Source organism: Antechinus flavipes, chromosome 1 (genome assembly GCF_016432865.1).
Source record: "Antechinus flavipes isolate AdamAnt ecotype Samford, QLD, Australia chromosome 1, AdamAnt_v2, whole genome shotgun sequence".
Taxonomy (NCBI): Eukaryota; Metazoa; Chordata; class Mammalia; order Dasyuromorphia; family Dasyuridae; genus Antechinus; species Antechinus flavipes.
Window position 1 is genome coordinate 138385805 of NC_067398.1, and position 20964 is coordinate 138406768.

At 32.5% G+C, this 20964-nt stretch overlaps 1 protein-coding gene across 4 annotated transcripts in view; it reads left to right on the plus strand.

The window, feature by feature from the left end:
* Positions 1 to 20964, plus strand: part of DDX4 (DEAD-box helicase 4) — a 57104-nt gene that overhangs the window by 21860 nt on the left and 14280 nt on the right. For 3 of the 4 annotated variants that reach the window (XM_051990830.1, XM_051990824.1, XM_051990810.1), the window contains exons 9-17: positions 4015 to 4098; positions 4750 to 4791; positions 5736 to 5783; positions 5903 to 5947; positions 6336 to 6478; positions 7177 to 7329; positions 13714 to 13868; positions 14291 to 14420; positions 15413 to 15579. In XM_051990830.1, the coding sequence (XP_051846790.1) occupies positions 4015 to 4098; positions 4750 to 4791; positions 5736 to 5783; positions 5903 to 5947; positions 6336 to 6478; positions 7177 to 7329; positions 13714 to 13868; positions 14291 to 14420; positions 15413 to 15579 (967 nt within the window). The remainder of the gene's footprint in view (positions 1 to 4014; positions 4099 to 4749; positions 4792 to 5735; positions 5784 to 5902; positions 5948 to 6335; positions 6479 to 7176; positions 7330 to 13713; positions 13869 to 14290; positions 14421 to 15412; positions 15580 to 20964) is intronic. The other variant, XM_051990817.1, reaches the window with a different exon arrangement.

The window sequence follows — 20964 nt, forward strand, 5'->3', positions numbered from 1 at the left end:
ATGGATTTGGGAGATGAACATTTCTTCAGGATTTTCAATAATAGACTAACTTTGTTATATATTTTGCTTTATATGGCATGATTTGAGGAATTCTTCCAATGCCCTTTTTGTCTGCCGTTTTGTCAAAATTGGTTTTGATTGCTCACTTTGGTATTACTTACAGAAAGTCACCATTTAAATAATATGTGCTTCTTGAGAGAAGAGATCATTTGAAGATTAGGACAATATAGTGTTTTTGATTTAGAGATAGTGAAATTGGGTTCTAGTTACGGACTATTTTGATGGAGAGCTGGCTAGAGTGAGATGCTGTAGGGAGGGTGTTTTGGAGAACATGAAGATATTGTTAAGAAGTGTAATTTTGGTTTACTCAAATGATTTTGCATGTGAACAGTCCTAAATAATATTAAAGAATTTCTTTTTAGAAAAGGGAAAAGCTGTTTCTGAGAAAAATTAAGCTAACTGCAAGAGACAGCTTTCTTAGTTTAGGGAATTTTTAAAAATATATTTCTTTAGAACTTAAAAAACAGAAAAAAAAACAGAAAAAGAAAAAAATTGTCGTGCACAACAAAGCATAAGAAGGGGATTCAAAATATATAACAAATTTCCATTTTAAGAAAATATATAATAATAGAACACATTGTGTTCATAACTGCTTCTTTTCCTTGCTTCCTTGTAGGTTTTCTTTCTTTTTCTGCTATGTACTTTTTAACTTTATTCTTTTTCCCCCTTTTATTCTCCCCGCATCTCCCTCTCTTCCCTCCCTTCCTCCCTCCTTCTCTTTTCCATACACACACACACACACACACACACACACACACACACACACACACACACACACACATACACATATACACCCCCCCATATATACATGGATTCTTTTAATGTTTTATATATAATGTTGTTTGCTTATTTTTTCTTTTGATTGGATTTTTAAAACTTTAACTTTGTCTGAGATCAATGATTGCTATCCCTGCCTTTAAAATTTTTTTAAAAATAAATTCTACTCATGATCATATTGTGCTTGTATGTATCGCTTGTTATTCTTCTACTTAATTTCCACCTGCTAACTTAACTTGCCTTGCTATCCTCCCCTGTCCAGGATCCCACCCATATCTTTTACCTTTCTTTTTACTCCATTCCCATTAATCTGTACACTTTATCTCATTCCTGTTAATCTATGTGCCTTTCTATACTCTGCTTTATCCTATTTCCTCTCACATTTTATTTCTTTTAAATTTTAAGGAATTTTATACTCTTTTATTTCTTTTAAGTTTTAAGGAGTTTTATACTCTTCCAGACATGTACTCAAATGTTCCCTCTTTAACGCATTTCTGATGTAAGATTTCAGAACTACTAGCCTTTCTCCCCTTCTACTCTGTATCACTTCTTGCTCTCACCCCTCATTCATATAACATAATTATTATTTTTGTATTTATGGTTTTTTTGAGTCACATCATTTTACCCTTATCTTTCTTTTTGAACTACCCAGTTACCAATGACAATCTTAGACATGGTTTATAGTTCCATGTATAAAACAAGCAGTTTTTCTTTATTGAGTCCCTTAAAATTAGTCTTTGATAGTTACCTTATTTCTTATGTCAATTTTTCTATTAAGTTAAAGGTTTTTTGTTTTGTTTTGTTTTGCAACGAAGTCCTGAAAGTCTGCTAATTTGCTGAATATCCGGTTTTTTTTTTTTTTGTCACAGTTATGGTTAATTTTTCTGGATATATTTCCAGCTGTTATCCTAGTTCTTTTGATCTTTGATATATATAGGATTCCAAGACCTGTTGTCATTTATTGTAACTGCTGATAAGTCTTGTATGATTCTAATTGTGGCTCCAGTGTATTTGAATTTTTGTTGTTATTGCTTGTAAAATTTTCTCTTTAATCTGAGGGTTTGGAAATTTGGCAGTAATGTTCATGTAGCTTTCCTTATAGGATCTTTTTTAGATGGTGATTGGTGGTTTTTCTCTATTTCTATATTCCCCTTTTGTTCTAACATTTCAGGACAATTTTCTTAAATTATTTTTTATAGCATGACATTGTTTCCATTTTTTTTTGAACATAGCTTCCAGGTACTGTAATTCTCATGCTTTCTAGATCTGTTGTTTTTCTTATGAGACATCTCACATTCTCTTTTTTTCCCCCCACTTTTTATATTTTATTACTTCTTGGTCTCATGGTTTCACTGTATTACCCTTGCCCAGTTCTAATTTTCAAAGAGTAATTTTCTTCCTTAAGACTCTGGATCTCCTTTTCTATTTGGTTAACTTTCTTTTCATAATCTTGTTTTTTTCCCTAAGTTTTTTTCTCAGTGTCTCATTTAATTTTTAGAAGTCTTTTTTTTAAAATTATATTTCTTTTCTGAAAATTCTTTTTAGACAGATAAAGTTTTTATTCGATGGGATAGAAGCTTTTTTTTTTTTTTTTTTTTTTTTTCCCACTTCACTATCTTTCTCTGAAAAAGAACGCTGGTCTTTCCTATTCCATGGTAACTGTCTATTGTTAAATTCTTTTAGTGCATCCCTCTCCTTGGCAGGGTGGAGAATGTTGGTACCTCTGGCTTCAGGTCCTCCTTTAGTTCTCCCCTTTAGCTTGGAACCCAAAACTAAGAACTCTGCCCTCCTGATAGTGTTGACAGCCAGCAGTGTCCCTGTCTCAGTCTTTTTGCACTCATTGGGCATAAGCTGGTTCTTTCTTGCCCACAATGTCTAGTTTCTGCAGTATAGCTTGGCCTGGCATTCCTTATCCATAGAGGTTCCCTCAAACATCTCCAGCTCAGACTTCTGACTTCTATACTGTCTGAGAAGTGAAAGTTGCTGGGATTGGACCAAGGCTACTTCCCAACCCAGCAAACCCCAGGACTCCCTGCTTGTTTCAGTGGAGTTAACCTGGAGGTGTTACAGTTCACAGGGGCAAATCCCCTTCCTGGTATCTTTCTTGAAGTTTTCTTTGATTGTCCCTGGAGGTCCACTGTTCTGCTCCAACTTCTATTTGTTTTTCATTGCTCTATGTTGAATCTGAGGTGTTTTTTTGCGGGGGAAGAGGGAAAATTGGGAGACCTTGGAGTTTTCTAACCTACTCTGCCATCTTCCCAGAATCTCCAGTCTGTAGAATTTGTGGGAAAACTTTTTACATATTTGTTGGTGAGAAAATATTATTCCTACCTCACTGGTTAAACTTAAAGGTTATTCATTTAGTAGGTCTATAGTAAACATTTAGCAGGACAATGATATACTATACAAGTTACTAAAGATACAAAGACAAAATGATAAACAAGTCCTTGATCTAAAGTGGTATCTTTTCAAATGGTGGATGCAGAGTGATGCTTATCACTTATAAATATACATTTATAAAGGTACATTAAGATTAGATTGAGCAGGGAGAGAACAGTTTTGAGAGGTCAGGAATGGCTTTCTTTAAGTGTTGTGCTTTGAAGGAATAAAATTATTACCAGAAGCAGAGATTGCTTTCCAGGATTGCAGAATAGGCCTTCTAAGGGCATGGAGACAGGAAATGAAATGCCTAGTCATAAAAACTAGTAAACTAGTTTTGCTGAAATGTAGAGAGTACAATATGAAATCAGTCTGCTGAAGGGTAGGCTGTGACCAGGTTGTGAAGGGCTTCACAAACTAAGCTGTGAGGAATTTAAATTTTATTCTGGAGGCAATGGAAATTTACTAGAGGTTCTTTTCATGGGGAATAACATAATCAGATCTGTTCATGGTTATTTAGAGTGGTTGTGTGGAAAGTGGATTTATGAGAGGATAGAACTCTGCCATAGTCCAATGAAGAGATAAGTGAGTAGAGAGAAGGGGGCAGAGGTAAATGAGAGCTGTTATGGGGAAAGGATTGACTAGAAGCGGCAACCAATTGGGTGAGCTCTAATTATCTTTAGGCAAATTTTAAACATAAATCATTTTAAATATAATTAAGAGATTTTAAAAACATTTGAAAAACAACAAACAATATAATACGAGGTATATAATACATTTTATATCTATGAAATTTAGATAGTGAATCTGAACGCGAAGATGGGCCTCAACGCCCTGGTGGATTTTTTAGTTCAAGAAGAACAGGATTAGTTGATCCAGCAGGTAAGAATCTAGAATTTGTTATTAAAAAAGGTGTGTGTGTGTGTGTGTGTGTGTGTGTGTGTGTGTGTATGTATGATGTATTCATTATTTAATTTTTAATAAGTACTGTATATGCCATGATAAAATGCATACACATTCTCTCTCCTCATTCTTCTTCATTCTTTATATTTTGCTTTGTTGAAGTATTGAAGTCAAGCATAAAGAAGAGTAGCTCATTCCCTTTTTGTATTTGTGTAATTGGTTTAAGAAAAATTTTGTGGTTTTTTAAAATCTATGTACTAAATATTGTTACCTTTGAGTTAATTTCAGGGTATAAATTAAAGTTGATTAAAATCATTGGGGAGGGGGGTGAGGGGAGGAGAAAATAAAAGCAGGCTCTTGGACCAGTGTCAGGGAATGAAATTAAAAGAAAATTAGAGGAATGGATAGGATTTGGGAGTAAATGAAAAATGAGAGCATATTAGTTGTGGAGAGATTTAATTATAAGGAGGAAAAGTTTGAATTAGATACATAAATAGAAGAAAGCTTTTGTAGAAAAATTAAAGTAATTCCTTCTATCAGTCCAGCAGTGATGAAATAGACTTCTCCATTTTGGCTTGTATGCTTGAGGAGAATTAAAACATTTTAAGCTTGTTGTCAAATACTTTTCAGGTAATGGTGACAATTTCCGAGGCAGAAGTGTTGGTGGAAGAGGTGAGGTTTGGAGGTTGGGGGTGCTTACTTTAAAATTTGATAACAGTAATTTAGAGTGAAATAAAAGTTATCCATTCAGCATGTTCTGTTCTGCCTTAACTTCTTATGGGGAAGTACTAGTGCCTAGAAACAACTGTTTTTATATTAAGTTGAAGGATAGGGCATTTGGCCTGGAGGTGACTGACAAAGTAAGTAGCTCTATATGTCAAAATACTAAGGCATTGTTGCAAGTCATGTAAAGAAGTTTTTAAAATGCTGAAGCCTTTCAGATTGGGAGGAGCTTGTTTTGATTTGTTTTACTGTGAAAAATGAGCAACATTTATTTTGATTCTTTGTCTCATGAGCTTTCTAATATCGTTTCCCTTCAGTTCTTTCCTACTTAATGGGTTTTCCATTGCAGAAATAATTAGTGAAGGGTCATTTAAAACCATATACCACTGTTTTTTGATATTTGCTAGCAGAATTTCCCATGCATTATGTGATTCTATTTGCAGATGCTTTAGTGGTAAGTTGTCTGATTACTTAGGTTGCATCCTTTGGAAGTACCAGGTGAGAGAATTTGTTAGGTCTCTCCCAATCTTTATTTTCTTTTGTGACTATCCTCTTGTTCTGTGGAGTGGTTCTGCACCTGAGAGGAAAAATTCCTTTGATTTTTCCTGGAGCTCCCTCCAGTTGAAAACCAAATTCTGTAGTGTGCCTTTAGGAAATAGAGAAGAAAAATTGACTTGGTATTAGTAGGAGGGATGAAAAGTTGTACACATTTCTGGATATTAAGATTAATTAATGTAGGTTCCTACTCCAGATACTGAATTCAAACATTTATTGAGTGATAGTGTGCTTAACTTGTCTACTTTTTGAGCACTAGTGATTATTGAAAAAATAAGGAGTTCACAAATATTTGTAAATTTGTATATTTACTGCTTTACTGTTAACTGCTTTAATAGGTGGTTACAAAGGATTCAATGAAGAAGTAGTGGCAGGTTCTGGAAGAAGTAAGCTTTAATTTTATACAATGATTTTATTTGTTTGATTTTATTGTGGCAATTTTTCATGCATGATTTTGTGTTAACATATTTTTCTTTTTCTTTTTCCTTTTTTATTTCTTACTAAGATACTTGGAAATCAGAAGCTGAAGGAGAAAGTGGTGACTTTCAAGGTAAGCTGGTTCACCTTACGTATGGTAACATATACATAGTACATATTTAATGTATATTTAGAGCATTGATGTGTTTTCATGATCACACTGAATCAATAAATTTACAACACAATTGATTCTACAAATATTTTGTAGATAGAGTTGTGTAACTTTTAAAGTCTTATGAAGGAAATTTTAATCTAAAATGCAGTGGCTTATTTTCCTAAACTAATTAATTTTTCCTATTTAAATATTAAAGACTTTATAAAAGGGTAGAGAGTAAAGGAGCATTTAAAACTTGATTATCTGTTTAACTTTTAATATTCACAAGACTAAAACATATCTCTGATTCCTTATTTTTTAAAGTCAATAGTTCATTCTTTAACTGTTGGAATGTTTTATGTTCAAGGACCGAAAGTGACCTACATACCACCTCCCCCACCTGAAAATGAAGAAGCTATCTTTGCACACTACCAGACTGGCATAAACTTTGATAAATATGATACTATTCTTGTGGAAGTATCTGGGCATGATGCTCCACCAGCAATACTGGTTAGTATATTTATACTTTGTATACTTTTCTTTTCTTTTACCAAGTAAGCCTTTTCCTAGTATCTTTTTATGACTACTATCTGAAAATACATTTCTCTAAATTAATGTCAGAGAATGTCAAGGTCTTTTCCAACTTTCCTATCAAGTGTACTAGGTATGAAATTTAGGAGCAGATGAGCTATTCAAAATGGAATTTTGTACTATGTTATATAATAACATGGACACAATATTATTTCAAATAGAAAACTTTTAAAAAAAAGTTTCCTGAAAGCCAGAAACATAAATTCTCCAAGCATTCCAAAATCTTTATTTTTTTTCAGGAGTAAGAGAGAAGTTAGTTTTGGTTCATGTTTTTGACATTTCGGGAAGTAGTTAAGATTCTAATTTTTTGGGGGAGGGGAAGCAATTGGGATTAAGTGACTTACCCAGAGTCACACAGCCAGGAAGTGTTAAGTGTCTGAAGCCATATTTGAACTCGGGTTCTTCTGACTTCAGGGCTGGGCTCTATCCACTTACACCAACTAACTGCCCTGGAAGCAGTTAAGATTCTTGTATATGGCTTTTAGAGTGAGAAAACTTGGTAGTATCACTTTAGGATTTTAAATGGATTTAAATTTTTAAGGAAAATGTGAATAATATATGATTTTTATGGAATTTAATTTATAATTATGATTTTACCCTTTGTACTTTTTTCTTAGACTTTTGAAGAAGCTGATCTCTGTCAGACACTCAATAACAACATTACTAAAGCTGGTTATACTAAACTTACTCCTGTTCAAAAATACAGTATTCCTATTATATTGGCAGGGCGAGATCTGATGGCTTGTGCTCAGACAGGCTCTGGGAAAACTGTAAGTTACTTTCTATGTATTTTGTACTGTATTTGAATGTTGTAGAATTGAGAATTTTGTTACTTACATATAAGTACCTTGATTCTGTTTTGTTTGTAAGGGAGAAGATTGGCTTGTTGTAGATTATCATAAAGATGATGTAGAAATGTTGTACTTAGCTTTCTTTGCTTTTTAATTCCTAATTTTGTTGGGCTTTACTTATGTTATGCTATTTCTAATATTGTTTCAGTTTACAGAGGTTATTTTCATTTAAAGAATGTTTGATCTATATAGAAGGTGGTAATGTCTAAAAGCCCAATCCTGTAATTTAAACACAAAAGTTTGAAAAAGAGAAACTGGTGTCTGTTATACATAAAGATAGGAAGTTGGGAACATCATCTTGTGGATTGTTCCCATTTGTTTAGATTAGGGACAGCTGGTTAGCTTTAGTTTACAGGCATGTAGGGAAAACAGCTTAGTTCTGAAATCATTTGGGATTAAGTAGAAAGTTCAGATCTTGGGTCTTGGAAAAATTATCTGGATTATGAAGTTCATTCTCTATGCTTCCACCAGGGTAAGACTGGAAGGAAAAGAGATGAAGTGATTGAGAGTAGTAATGATATGACTCACTGAGGAAATGATAGCCCAGAATGTTAGTTGTATAAGAAAAGGTCATAGTTGATTATCTATGTATGGATTCCTCTCCCAGTGCTCTATGTTTAGAATGTTTGTCTTCCTCCAGTTAGCCTCTCTTACTTTTTTCATGTGTTAAGCCTACTATGTGCTAGGTAGTATGTAAGATTCTAAGAATACAAAGACAAAAATTAAGCAGTTCTGTCCTCAAGGAATTTAATTCATTCTTTGATGAACTGGAGATATGATACAATATGTATATATGTGAATGTTGCAAAATTAGTGAGGGAAGGCTAATAGCTTAGGGATCAGGAAAATTTTTATTTATAAGGTATTGAGAATACATTCTATAGTGGAGGTCAAACAGTGCAAAGTTGTCAAGGAGTGCAAAGAAAAGTCATGTATGAAGCATAGCAAGAATACCAATTGGCTGTATAGGGTATAAAGAGTCATTCAATAATTTATTTTAATAAATTAATCAATTTTAATCAATTATTAATTAATCAATAATTAAGTTATTTAATAAAGAGGTTATAAAGAGTCATATTTAATATTGGAAAGACCGTATATGACCAAGCTATGAAATATTTCCAAAGCTAAAGAGAGGTGCTTGTCTTTGATCTTAGAGATAGTATGATGCCACTTGAAGGGAAAATGGAAAGGAATAAACATTTGTATAGAATCTATGTGTCAGATATGCTAAGTGCTTTTTACAAATATCTCATTTGCTGTTACAAAAATCCTGTGTGATAGGTGCTATTATCACTACATTCTTGCATTTGAGAAAATTGAGGCAGACAGGTTAAGTGACTTGTCTAGAGTCTCACAAAGAGTGACTGTTTGTGCGGGATTTGAACTCAAATTTTCCAGATTCAAGGCCCACTATTTGAATTACTGCTGTATGAACTACTATTTCCTTCCACTTGAGTCAGAGTTTTGATTAAGGAAAATCATTTTGGCATTTATGTACAGCAGGGCTTCTTAAACTTTTTCTGTTTGTAATCCCTTTTCATCTGAGAAATTTTTACCTGAATGCAGATACATAGGTATATAAAATAGGTGTACAAATCAAATATTTACTGACATTATAATTTTGTGACCCCCATATTGTCATATGACCCACAATTCAAGAAGCTTTGGTGTAGAGAATGTATTGAAGAGGAAGAGACTTTGAAGTCTCTTCAATTAGACCCATGAAATAGTTTTGGTGGGAAATGGTACCTTGAATTATAATTGTGGGTATGGGAGTAGGGAGAAGGGATGACAAGATTTGGCATTTATTTCTATGTGTTGAGAAGCAACAGTAAGGATGCAAAGGCAAGGCAAATGTTATGAATGTATGTGAATGAAAGGATAATGGTATCAGAAATAGGGATCTTTAAAATGCTGGTGTTTGAGAAATGATGAGTTCTGCTTTGGATATATTGCATTTTTAGATGCCTATTGAGCATTTAATTTGAGATAACCAGTGAATAATTAGAGATGTGTGACTAGAGCTCAGGTGAGAAACTGAATTTGAAATATAAATCTGAGAGTCATTTGCATAGAGATGATAATCTGTGGGAGATGATGAAGTCTTCAAGTGAGAGAGTATAGAGAGAAAATAGAAGGGGCCCAAAATATAGTTTTGAAGTACAACCAGTAGGGTAATGAGAACTAGAAGAGGAACCAACAAAGGAGACAGAGAAATGGTCAAATATGTAAGCAGAGCAAGAGAGTGTTGTCTCAAAAACCCAAAGAGGATCTAAGGGGATACTGAATGATGGTTCTATAATTACCTCAAAAGATGTAATTTTAGAACGGTGTGCTGAAGACATCCTTTGGTGATGATAAACCTCAGATTATATTTGTATTTTTAAAGAATAAAGGTATCTTATTTTCATCTTCCTGATCGCATAATCAAGAAATATTAAGAATCCATTGTGTTCATTTCAGATATAGTACTGGATCTTGGGGATAAAATTAATAAAAGAAAAGAAAAATCCTAATTCTCAAGATGTTTCTTTTGGTGGAGACAATATAAACATGCATAAATATTACAGGCTAAATATGAAGAGAAGATAACTTGTTTAGGCAAGGAAGGGCATTACTAGTTTGGAGGAAATCAGTAAAAGCCTTGTATAGAAGAAAGTCATGCTTGAATTAAGTCTTTTTAAATGTTTTGCTAAGTTCTTTTTATATGTTACTTTAATTTTTTAAAAAATATTTTTTATTGATAAATACTAAGGAAACTTCAGAATATTACTCCTTTTCCAAAATGTGTATACATAAAATTCACTTGCTTACATGATAGAGAATTTTTAACCATAGATTTTTTTTTCTCAATAGTATTTTATTTCTCCAAATACATATAAAGGTAGTTTTCAGCATTCATTTTTGTAAGATTTTATTTCCACATTTTTTCTCTCTTCTTTCTTTCATCTCCCCCTTCCTCAAGACAGCAAGCAGTCTGATATAGGTTATACACATACAGTCTATTTAAACATTTCCATATTTGTCATGTTGTTCAAAAAAACAGCAGAGCAAAAGGGAAACCAATCACGAGAGAAAAAACACATACAAAAAGGGTGAAAATACTGTGCTTCATTCACATTTGATCTTCATAATAATAATTTCTTTATGCAGACAGCGTTTTCCATCACAAGTCTAGTGAAATTGTCTTAGATCATTGTATTGCAGAGAAGAGATCAGGCTGTCCAAGTTGATCATTGTACAGTATTGCTGTTACAATGTATAATGTTCATCTGGTTCTGCTCACTTCACTCAATATCAGTTAGTGTAATTTTTTCCAGGCTTTTCTGAAATCAGCCTCTTCATTTCTTATAGGATTATAATATTCTACATTCATATACCATATCTTATTCAGCCATTCCTCAATTGATGGACATCTACTCAATTTCTAGTTCCTTGCCACTATAAAAAAGAGCTGCTACAAATATTTTAGCACATAGGGTCAATTTCCCTTTTTTATGATCTTTTTGGGATACAAATCCAGTAATGATACTGCTATATCAAAGGTAACATTTTTACATTTACATTTTCCCTCTTCTTCTTGCTGCTGCTTGTTCTTTCTCCCTCAATGAATGAGAAAACAAGAAAAATAAAACTCCTGCTACAGATGTACATGATCAAGCAAAGCAAATTTGCACATTGATCATGTCCATAAAATATGGTTCAATCTGTACTCTTTTAGACCATCAAGGAGATGGATAATGTGTTTCATCTGGAGTCCTTTGGAGTTGTGAGTGATTGATTATTGGACTGATCAGAAATCCTAAATTCATTCTGTATTAGATCATAAAGAGCTTTTCACACATCTCCGAAACCATCCCTTTCATCATTTCTTAAAATGCTGTCATGTTCTGTCACACCCTTAACCATGACTTGTTAATTGTTTCTACAAGTAATGGACATTTTTTCATTTTCTAATTCCTTGCCCACTACAAAAAGAACTACTTCAAATATTTCTGTCCAAATGGTTCACTTTCTTCTTTTTTTGATATCTTTAGTGGTATCGTGATAGTGGTGTTACTGGTTCCAACATATATGCGTTGTTTTAATAGCTTTTTTGTTGTAATGTCTAATTGCATTCCAAAATGGTTGGATAAGTTCATAGTTTCCTCAGCAATGAATTAATGCACCTGTTTTTCCACAGCCCTTCCAGAATTTTTCATTTTTCTTTTTTGTCAACTTAGTGAATATGATTAGTGTGAGATGGAACCTCATAGTAATTTTAATTTGTATTTCTTTAATTAGTAGTAATTTCGAGTATTTTTCTTTATGACTATAAATATCTTGGAATTTTTTCCACTGAAAACTGCCTATTCATATCTTTGATTAGGAAATGACTCTTATTTTTATAAATTTGAATAAGTTCCTTATATATTTTAGAAATGAGACTGTTAGTCTGTAGAGACTTACATGAACTGATGCCACGTGAAGTAAGTAGAACCAATAGAATATTGTACACAGCAATAACAACAATATATAATGTGATGTGATGGACTTGGCTTTTTTCAGCAATGAGGTGATTCAGGCCAATTCCAAAAGATTTGTGGTAGAGAGAGTCATTTGCAATCAGAAAAAAGCCGCTGGGCTCTGAATGTGACTCATAGCATAGTATTTTAGCTTTTTTTACTGTTTGCTTGCTTTTTGTTTTCTTTATTATTTTTTCCCTTTTTCATCTATTTTTTCTTGTGCAGCATGATAACTGCAAATATTTTGAGAAGAATCACGGGTTTAACCTATATTGGATTACTTGCTCCCTTGGGGGAGAGGAAGGGAGGGAAAGGAGGAAGAAAAATTTGGAACACAAGATTTTGCAAGAGTGAATGTTGAAAACTCTTTGCATGTATTTTGAAAATAGCTATTATTAAAAAAAAAGAAATGATACTTTTATCAGAGAAACTTGAGGAAAAGATTCCTCCCTCTCATTTATCTGCTTCTTTCCCAACTTTAGCTACATTGATTTTATTTGGGCAAAATTTAAAAAATTTTATGTACTCAGTAGTGACCATTTTGCTTTCTCTGATCACTTCTCTATATTTTATGTTCACAAATTATTCTTCTACACATACATCTGACATGCAATTTCTTTTTCAATTTTTTAAAAAATGAAATTCCTCTTTATGTCTTAAGACATAATTGTTTGGAGATTATCTTGGTATACAATGTGCAATTGTATGGTTTTATGCCTCATTTGTTAGGCTGTTATTCAATTTTCCTCCACAATTTTTGTTGAATAATGAGTTCTTGTCCCAAAGTATGTGATGTTTTGGTTGATCAAAAAGTGCATTCATGTACTAATTTGCTTCTCTATATTATAGTATAGCTAATCTGTTCCACTGATCAATTTACTTCTTAACTAGTACAAATGTTTTAATGATTACCATTTTGTAGTATAATTTGAGCTGATACTGCTTTTTTCTAACCATTTTTTATTAATTCTCTTTATATTCTTGATCTTTTCATTTTTGGGTGAATTTGATTATTGTTATTTCTAGCTCTGTTAGTTTATTGGTAGTTTTATGTAGTATGGGCCCACTTAAATTGAATCTTTAGTAAAGAAAGCAGTTTGATGAAAAAGGAATATCTTTCAGGCCTAGGAGACAGCTAGGGCAAGGTTTTGAGGCTAAGAAATAAGGTGAGTTATATATAAAGAACAAAAAGAAGGCCAGTTTGTGGAAAAGATTCCTCCTTCTCATTTATCTGCTTCTTTCCCAACTTTAGCTACATTGATTTTATTTGTGAAATTTAAAAAAAATGATATGTACTCAATAGTGACCATTTTGCTTTCTCTGATCATTTCTCTATAGTTTATGTTCACAAATTAATCTTGTACACATAGATCTGGCATGCAATTTCTTTCTTCAATTTTTTAAAAAATGAAATTCCTTTTTATGTCATAAGATATACTTGTTTGGAGATTATCTTGGTATACAATGGGAAGGGGGGGAGTATTGTATAATGAGACTGTTGAAATGGGTTGTTAAGGTTTTAAAAGCTAAAGAGAGAAAATTTTTAGTTGACATTAGAAAGTGTATTGAGTTAGGGGAGTGATATAATTAGGAGTGCACTCAAGGAAACCTGCACATTTCTGAAAAAGTGATATTTAAATGACAATTCATATCTCCTATATATTTAGAGACCTTAAAGGTTAAATCTCTTGATTAGAAATTTCAGTTAGTTTTCTATTTCCCTGTTTTTAATTTTTTTCTGTAGAAAAATGTATTATTTTAGAAAATATTGTAAATTTTACAATTTAACCTCTAGGCAGCTTTTCTTTTGCCAATTTTGGCTCATATGATGCGGGATGGAGTAACTGCCAGTCGTTTTAAAGATCAGCAGGAACCAGAGTGTATTATTGTTGCTCCAACTAGAGAGTTGATCAACCAGATCTTCTTGGAAGCAAGAAAATTTTCTTTTGGGTAAGTGTATATGAGTTTGTTATCTTTTCATAGTTGCTGGAAAAAAAAAAAACTTTTTCTCATCATGGATAGATTTAAGAATAGATATGATGTGATGTTATATTAGCACAATGATAATATATTACCTAGTTCACTGAAATATTCCAAGGTTGACTAATTAGTCTTCAGGAATTTTGTTTTGCATAATTATTGCATCTTTTTGCTCATTTGTTATTTCAAATTGAGTTTTAAATTAGAGACGATAAAATTTGAGTCTTTTCAGTTCTCCTTAAATTAATTTAAAGTGGGTGTGGTTATTTTCAGCATCATTATTAATTTCATATGCATATACGTGTATTTTTCATGGTGATTCATACAGTGACTACTTAGTGAACTTTATTTCTTCTTAAAGAAATAAAAAATGGTGTTCTTTTTGTTCAAAGGACTTGTATAAGACCTGTTGTAATCTATGGGGGAACACAATTGGGACATTCAATTCGCCAAATAATGCAAGGCTGCAACATTTTATGTGCTACACCAGGAAGACTAATGGATATCATAGGTAAAGAAAAGGTAGGCTTTACAAGGTTTTTATAAAAATTTTGGAATAATCACAAAATTTCTACATTGGAAAAAAAATCTAAATATGTTTCCTAACGAATATTGTTGTGGTTTTATACTGGAAGAAAGCTTTCACAATGTTTAACTCAGTTTCTTATTTTTTTCCTTACTTCTTTGCAAAGTAAAGGCAATTCTCCATGATATGTACTTAGCTAATTAGGTCTTTATATGGGGTCTTATGAAGGAGAAAGTGTATTAAATCTCCTAGTAGGTAACTATTTTGAATCTCTGAATCAAGTTACATTGCATTTTCACACACACACACACACACACACACACACACACAGAAGTAATTCATCACTTTTTTTAAATTAACCATCTGAGTATCACAGAATCAGAAAAATACCTGACTTGAAATATATATTATTTATGTTTCATTCTATGTACCATCATGCATTTGTAAGGATTAGTTTTCTCTTTTCATAGATAACTTTTTGAGAATATTAAATTTAGTGAAGAAGTTAGCTGATTATTTCTCCAGATATTTTCTGTAGCAATTTCCACAACAAATCTTGAACTTTTCATCAGATTAGATTTAACTTGCAAAAATTTACAAATCTACTTTTAATTTTCCTTTCTCCATATTATGATAATTGCTGCTGCTGCTGCTTCTTCCTTCCTTCCTTCCTTCCTTCCTTCCTTCCTTCCTTCCTTCCTTCCTTCCTTCCTTCCTTCCTTCCTTCCTTCCTTCCTTCCTTCCTTCCTTCCTTCCTTCCTTCCCTCCTTCCTTCCCTCCTTCCTTCCTTCCCTCCCTTCCAACATTTTGCACATTGGCTTCTGTGAGAGTGGCTTCTTGGTAGTTTCTGGATGGTGAGAGAATGGGATGTTTATTTGGCTTATTACGAGATAATTCTGTGAGCCTAAACAAAAATAAACTCGATTTTTTAGGTTAATGTTTTAATTTAACCAGTCACACATGTTTTTCTTTCTGTCTTTTGGAAAAGATTGGCCTCAGACAAGTCAGATATTTGGTATTGGATGAAGCTGACCGAATGCTGGATATGGGTTTTGGCCCTGAAATGAAGAAGCTAATTTCCTTTCCAGGAATGCCATCAAAAGACCAACGTCAAACCCTGATGTTTAGTGCTACTTTTCCAGAGGAAATTCAAAGGTAAAATTTTTTTTGTTTTAAAAATAGCTTTGATATAATCAACATTTTTGTGAATAGTTAAGTAGTTTATCTTAACAATTTTTAAAATTTTAGGTTTTAATGCATCTTTAGTTTTAATTTATAGATCAAGCACATTTCTGAAAAGGTAGTACTTAAGTGTATCTTCTTATAATTACCTTCCTTTTATAATTTCAGAGATCTTTGTTTCCTACATTTCTGCTTGTAACTAATAACATTACAGTGGAAAATAATAACTGGCATATATATAGTGCTTTAAAAGATTCAGTCTGTTAGATAGTTTTCATATAAACCTTATTATAACCTGTAAATTATAAGTAGTATATATAATTTTCCCCAATTTTGAGATGAGGAAATAGAGCTGCAGTGGTTTGTGTTGTGCCTAAGATACTAAATATCAAGTCTTTGGATTCCAGATCCTTTTCTCTTTCTCCTGTACCTCAGCTGTGTTGGTTATAGGCCTCTTCCTAGTGTTAGTATTGGATTTGTATAAGATTTCCTGGTGCATCCTTTTCTTTATGAAATGTAAACATTTGAAGAACTAATCTGTAAACATTCCAAAAATAAGTCTTATGCAACATATATAAAATAAATGCTCTGATTCTGCATTCTTTTATTATGCATTTGTATAAATAAGGTTAATACCTTAATTTCTTCCTCTGTCAGATTTCCCTTATAACTTTCGATTTTGCTATGATAGGGTCAGACTAGTAGGAAAAACATGTCATTCACAGTTTTTAAATCATTGTAAATACTGATTTAACTTTTGGTACAATAAAAATTGACTTTCATACATTGACATATTTCTGTTTTATTTGAGAAATTCAACCATTTAATATTAAAGTTCTTTCTGTATTTGAAACCAGAAGGCAAAAGAAGTGTCAGTTAAATGCAAGTAGGGTTTTTTGGCAAGCTTTCCTTGGAGAAGCCAATAAAGAGAACACGAGAGTAAATTTCAAATTGTGCCTAAAAGCAACAAGAAATATCATTCCATTGACACTCTTGATAATTTCATTTGGCAGAGGATGGAGTAGTGAAATACTATAAGGAATGTGACACGATTCTCCAAAAGGAATCATTATATCCATTGATAATTTTTGTTGACTTCATCATGAAGATGGAGACTGGGAAACTTGAGAATAAAAAATACTAGAAAATGATTCTGAATTAAGAAAGAAAGGAAATCTGTCCAAGACTCATAGTCATATAGCATGAATATGTTTTTTTTTAAGAAAATATTTTAATTGTGTTTTTTAATTCTAAATCTGATTGCAAAAAGAAGCTCCGTTATGAAATTGTAAATCTTGATTTCACATCTCTTGTTTTTATTTTTTCTAAAATATGTAATAAATTCTAAATAGTACTTTCAAAACTGTCTTGATGGTGATTCCTTATGAACTTGCTCCTCTGCATTTTACAAATGGCCCTTCTCTTTTTATCATCACTATTGCTAAACCCATGACCCTTCCCTTCAGTTAACCAAAAAAAAGGGGGAAAAAAACAGAAGAATTAAGCAAAACAAATCCACATGAGAGCTATGTCTAAAAATATATGCCTTTGTATTTTATATCTATCACTTTTCCCTAAGGAGGCAGATAGCATTCCTCATCATATTTTCTTCAGATATGTGACTGATTATTGCTTTGATCAAAGTTATTTAAAATAAATTTTTGTTCATTCTTTTTTTATGCTATCCAATATTCATCTCTCTTCTTATTGCCAGATAGCCATCTTATATAACACTATTTTTAAAGATGAAAAAATTGAAAATAGTAATTAAAACTTTGATCAGTTAAGCCTTTTAAAGTTTTTTTCTTTATAGTATTGACCTTGTGCAAATTGTTTTCCTAGTTCTGCTTGCTTCACTATTAATTCTAGCAAGAATTTCTGAACTCATCTTTGTCATTTCATATGATAAAATAATATTCCCTACATTTATACATCATGGTTGGTTGAGACATTCCTCAATTGTCTAAGACATTCCTAAGTTGTCGAAAGCCCTTTTTAAGGTTCTACTATTCCTCCCATTTTAGTGTCCTTTTCAGGATCAGAAAGGATGTTTTAGTTTTTGACTATTCCCTCCCCAGTATCATCCTTCCTCTTAACCATTCCTTTCCCATCTCTGCTTGTTTATCTGCTGAATTTTATGTAGTTCTATACAAAGTTCCTTTTTTTTTTTTTTCTGTTTAAGATGAATGAGATCCACTTGATGCCCAGTCCATTTATCCTTTCCTTCATGTGTGATTATTCTTTTCAGCCACCCCATTTATGAGAAATATCAAGTTTTAACCTCTTCTTTTTCTTCAGATTTTCAGACAATAACCAATTTACAACTAGAATTGATGTCTTTTTTTTTTTTATTAATTTGCTCACTATTATTTGAAGACATTAAAGTTCTGAAGAAATAATTTTCTACTTTTCCTAATAGTGTGTTAGCATGGCATTATCCAATTTTAATTATTAACATAAATTTATCTTATTAGGTTTCTCTGAATTCTTGTATTTGTAATTCAAAGTTTTGATTCAGCTCTGGTCTTTTCATTAGAATTGCTTGAAAAGTTCTCTGTTCCATTAAAGATCAATTTTTTTTCTTTTAGGATTGCACTCAAGTTTGCAAAGTAACTTAGGATTGGTTAGAAGCACCTATCTTTTTTGCCTTTTGGAATATATTTTAAGATCTCTTATATTCAGCAGAAGCAACCAGGACTTGTTGATTATGGCTCTGGTTCCTTGGTGGATACTTCTTTCTGGATGAGTGGCAGTATTTTTTCTTAGACTTGGGAGGTTTGAATTTTGACTAGGACCTTCCTGGGACTTTTTTGGGGGGAGGTATTCTTAAGAGATAATTGATAACTTCTTTTTTCTTACTTTTTCCTTTATATATAATTTCTTGAAATATAGTGTCATGGTGTCTAGTCTTTTTTTGAATGACACAGTGATTATTAAATTAACTTTTCTGGACAAGTTTTTCAAGTCTTTTCTTTTTGCTATCAAATAACTTAAATTTTCTACTTATAAAATTTTTAATTTCTTTATAATATTTTTTGCTGTTTTATGAAGTCATTAATTTCTACTTTCTCTGTTCATTTTTTCAGCAGTTGTATTTCTTAGGGTTAAGTTTACTACTTTCTCTTATATGTTATTTTCTCCATTTCTTTTTTCTCTAGTGCATTTATTAAGTTTTGGTGTTTTTTTTTTCTAGTTATGTATAGAATCCTTGTAGTAAATGCATTCTTTTTCTTTTGAGTGTCTGCTGGCTATTATAGTATTAGATTGCAATAATTTTTTATACTGGATGGTATTTCCTTTGATTTAGTCATCTTTTCAGCTTTAGTTACAGAATAGGGGCTTTGCACAAAGGGCAGGCTCTTCTGCTTCTTTGCTTTTGGGTGAGAGGAGGTTATTTTGTGTGGTCTTCTTGGACTCCAGTATTTACCTCTACCTGATGAAGTTAAAATCAACTGGTTCTTTGAGGATTAGAGTGATGGATTATCAAGACCTTCTCTGCCATCTTAGAACAGAGTTTTAGGAACTTGAGAGTCACTGGCTTTGGGCTATTCGAGTTTGAGAGCTTGGGGACTGCACTCACTCCTGATCATTGTTGTTTTAAGCCTTTTGAGGTTTCCAACCTGGAGCTTTCTGATAATCCTGGAGGTTTTTCAGGGCAGCTTTTGCTCTCTTTGCCTTTGGACATTGCCTAGGAAACTGGTGTTACCGTTTCTGGTAGCTCTGGAAGTAGCTGAGGGTGGGGGAAGTTTTGGTGGCAGGACTTTGCCTGCCTTGCTTTTCAGAGAGAGAGAGAGAGAGAGAGAGAGAGTGTGAGAGTGAGAGTGTGTGTGTGTGTGTGTGTGTGTGTGTGTGTAGTTCAGGGGAGAAAGAAATCACTGTAGTTTTTTCTTTTAATAGATTTCTTGATAATTATTTACATAGCATGGACTTCAGTATTTTGTTGGAGTAGGTATATGAGTGCTAGGTGGTCTGCCTCCTATTCAGATGACTATTAGCAGGAGATATCTTTCACATATTTTCTTTAAGAAGACTTTTGCAAAGAAATAGCCAACATTTTTGTAGTGCCTGCTATCTACCAGCCATTGTGCTATATACATATTTGATTTTATCCTCACAACAATCTTGGGAGATAGGTACTATTTTAATCTCCATTTTTCTCTTGAGGAAGAAATTAGCTACATAGCTAATGAGGTTGGATTTGAGCTCAGATCTTTCCACTTCCACTTCCGGGTCCAATGCTCTAAATGCTGCACAATCTAGCTGCCTATTGAACATGATGAGAATTAAACATCACCAAAAAAAAATGAAATTGATTATTGTAGAACAGGAAATATCTATCCACTGATAATAGGAGTAATTTCTAAAGCTGAGTTTGACCAGATCTAATCTTAGAGCAAAGATCCAAATAACACTAAATTAGGAGAAATATAAAGATGAACATATACTGTTGTGCATTTAGAATAATCCCCTGGTTGTATTCAAAGAAGTTATTGAGATCAGAAAAGTGAAAATTAATAAAGGAAAAGACATGGATTTGTATTATCGTACTTCCTATTTTAAAAGTTTGATGTAACTCATTTGCTTCAATGAAAGAGAGAGACTAGAAAAATACTTCCAACCCCAAATATTAGATCTTGCCAAGCACAGAAACTTAGAAAGTAAGAGCAATTCTAATTAAACTGTAACCTTAAATTCTAAAGTATTAGAAAAAAAATGGCAGATTAGAAACTGTATTTCAGAAAATTGTTTCCCAAAATGCTACAGGCCCTCATTCTATGACCAATAAAAACAATCAGCCTAACCATATAAAATGATCTGCTGAGATTATGACATGGCATTGAATGAGTTCATTGTACTTATGTTAGGCAGTTATTATAAATAGAGATTGGGCCACAATTGATGGGGAAATAATGCAATACTTTCAACAATTCAGAGATATTCTCAACTTCAGTGTTATTATGGAGATTGTATATGGCTGTAAATCATAGAATACTTCATAGTCCTTGAGAATCATAATTTCAGTTGACACAAAAAGAAAAATGTGAGATTATTTAAAGGACTTTGATGAGCTATAATAGATTGAGAGGAGGGTTAACACGATAGTAAAACAACCCCAAAATTATGCCATAAGAGAATGAATTGAGATAACTGAAAATATTTAGTCTGTAAAAGAAAAGATTGAAGATGGGGGGAGGAGTATGGTAATAGTCTCGTGTTGAACAGTTATGTTGTCTAAGGGATTAGATTAGATTTGCTGATTCTCAAGAGCAAAATTAGGAGTAGTAGGTTTTGCATTTGTGATGTATTTTAGGCTATATAAAAGGAAAATTTTTAAACAATTAAAACTATCCCAAAGTG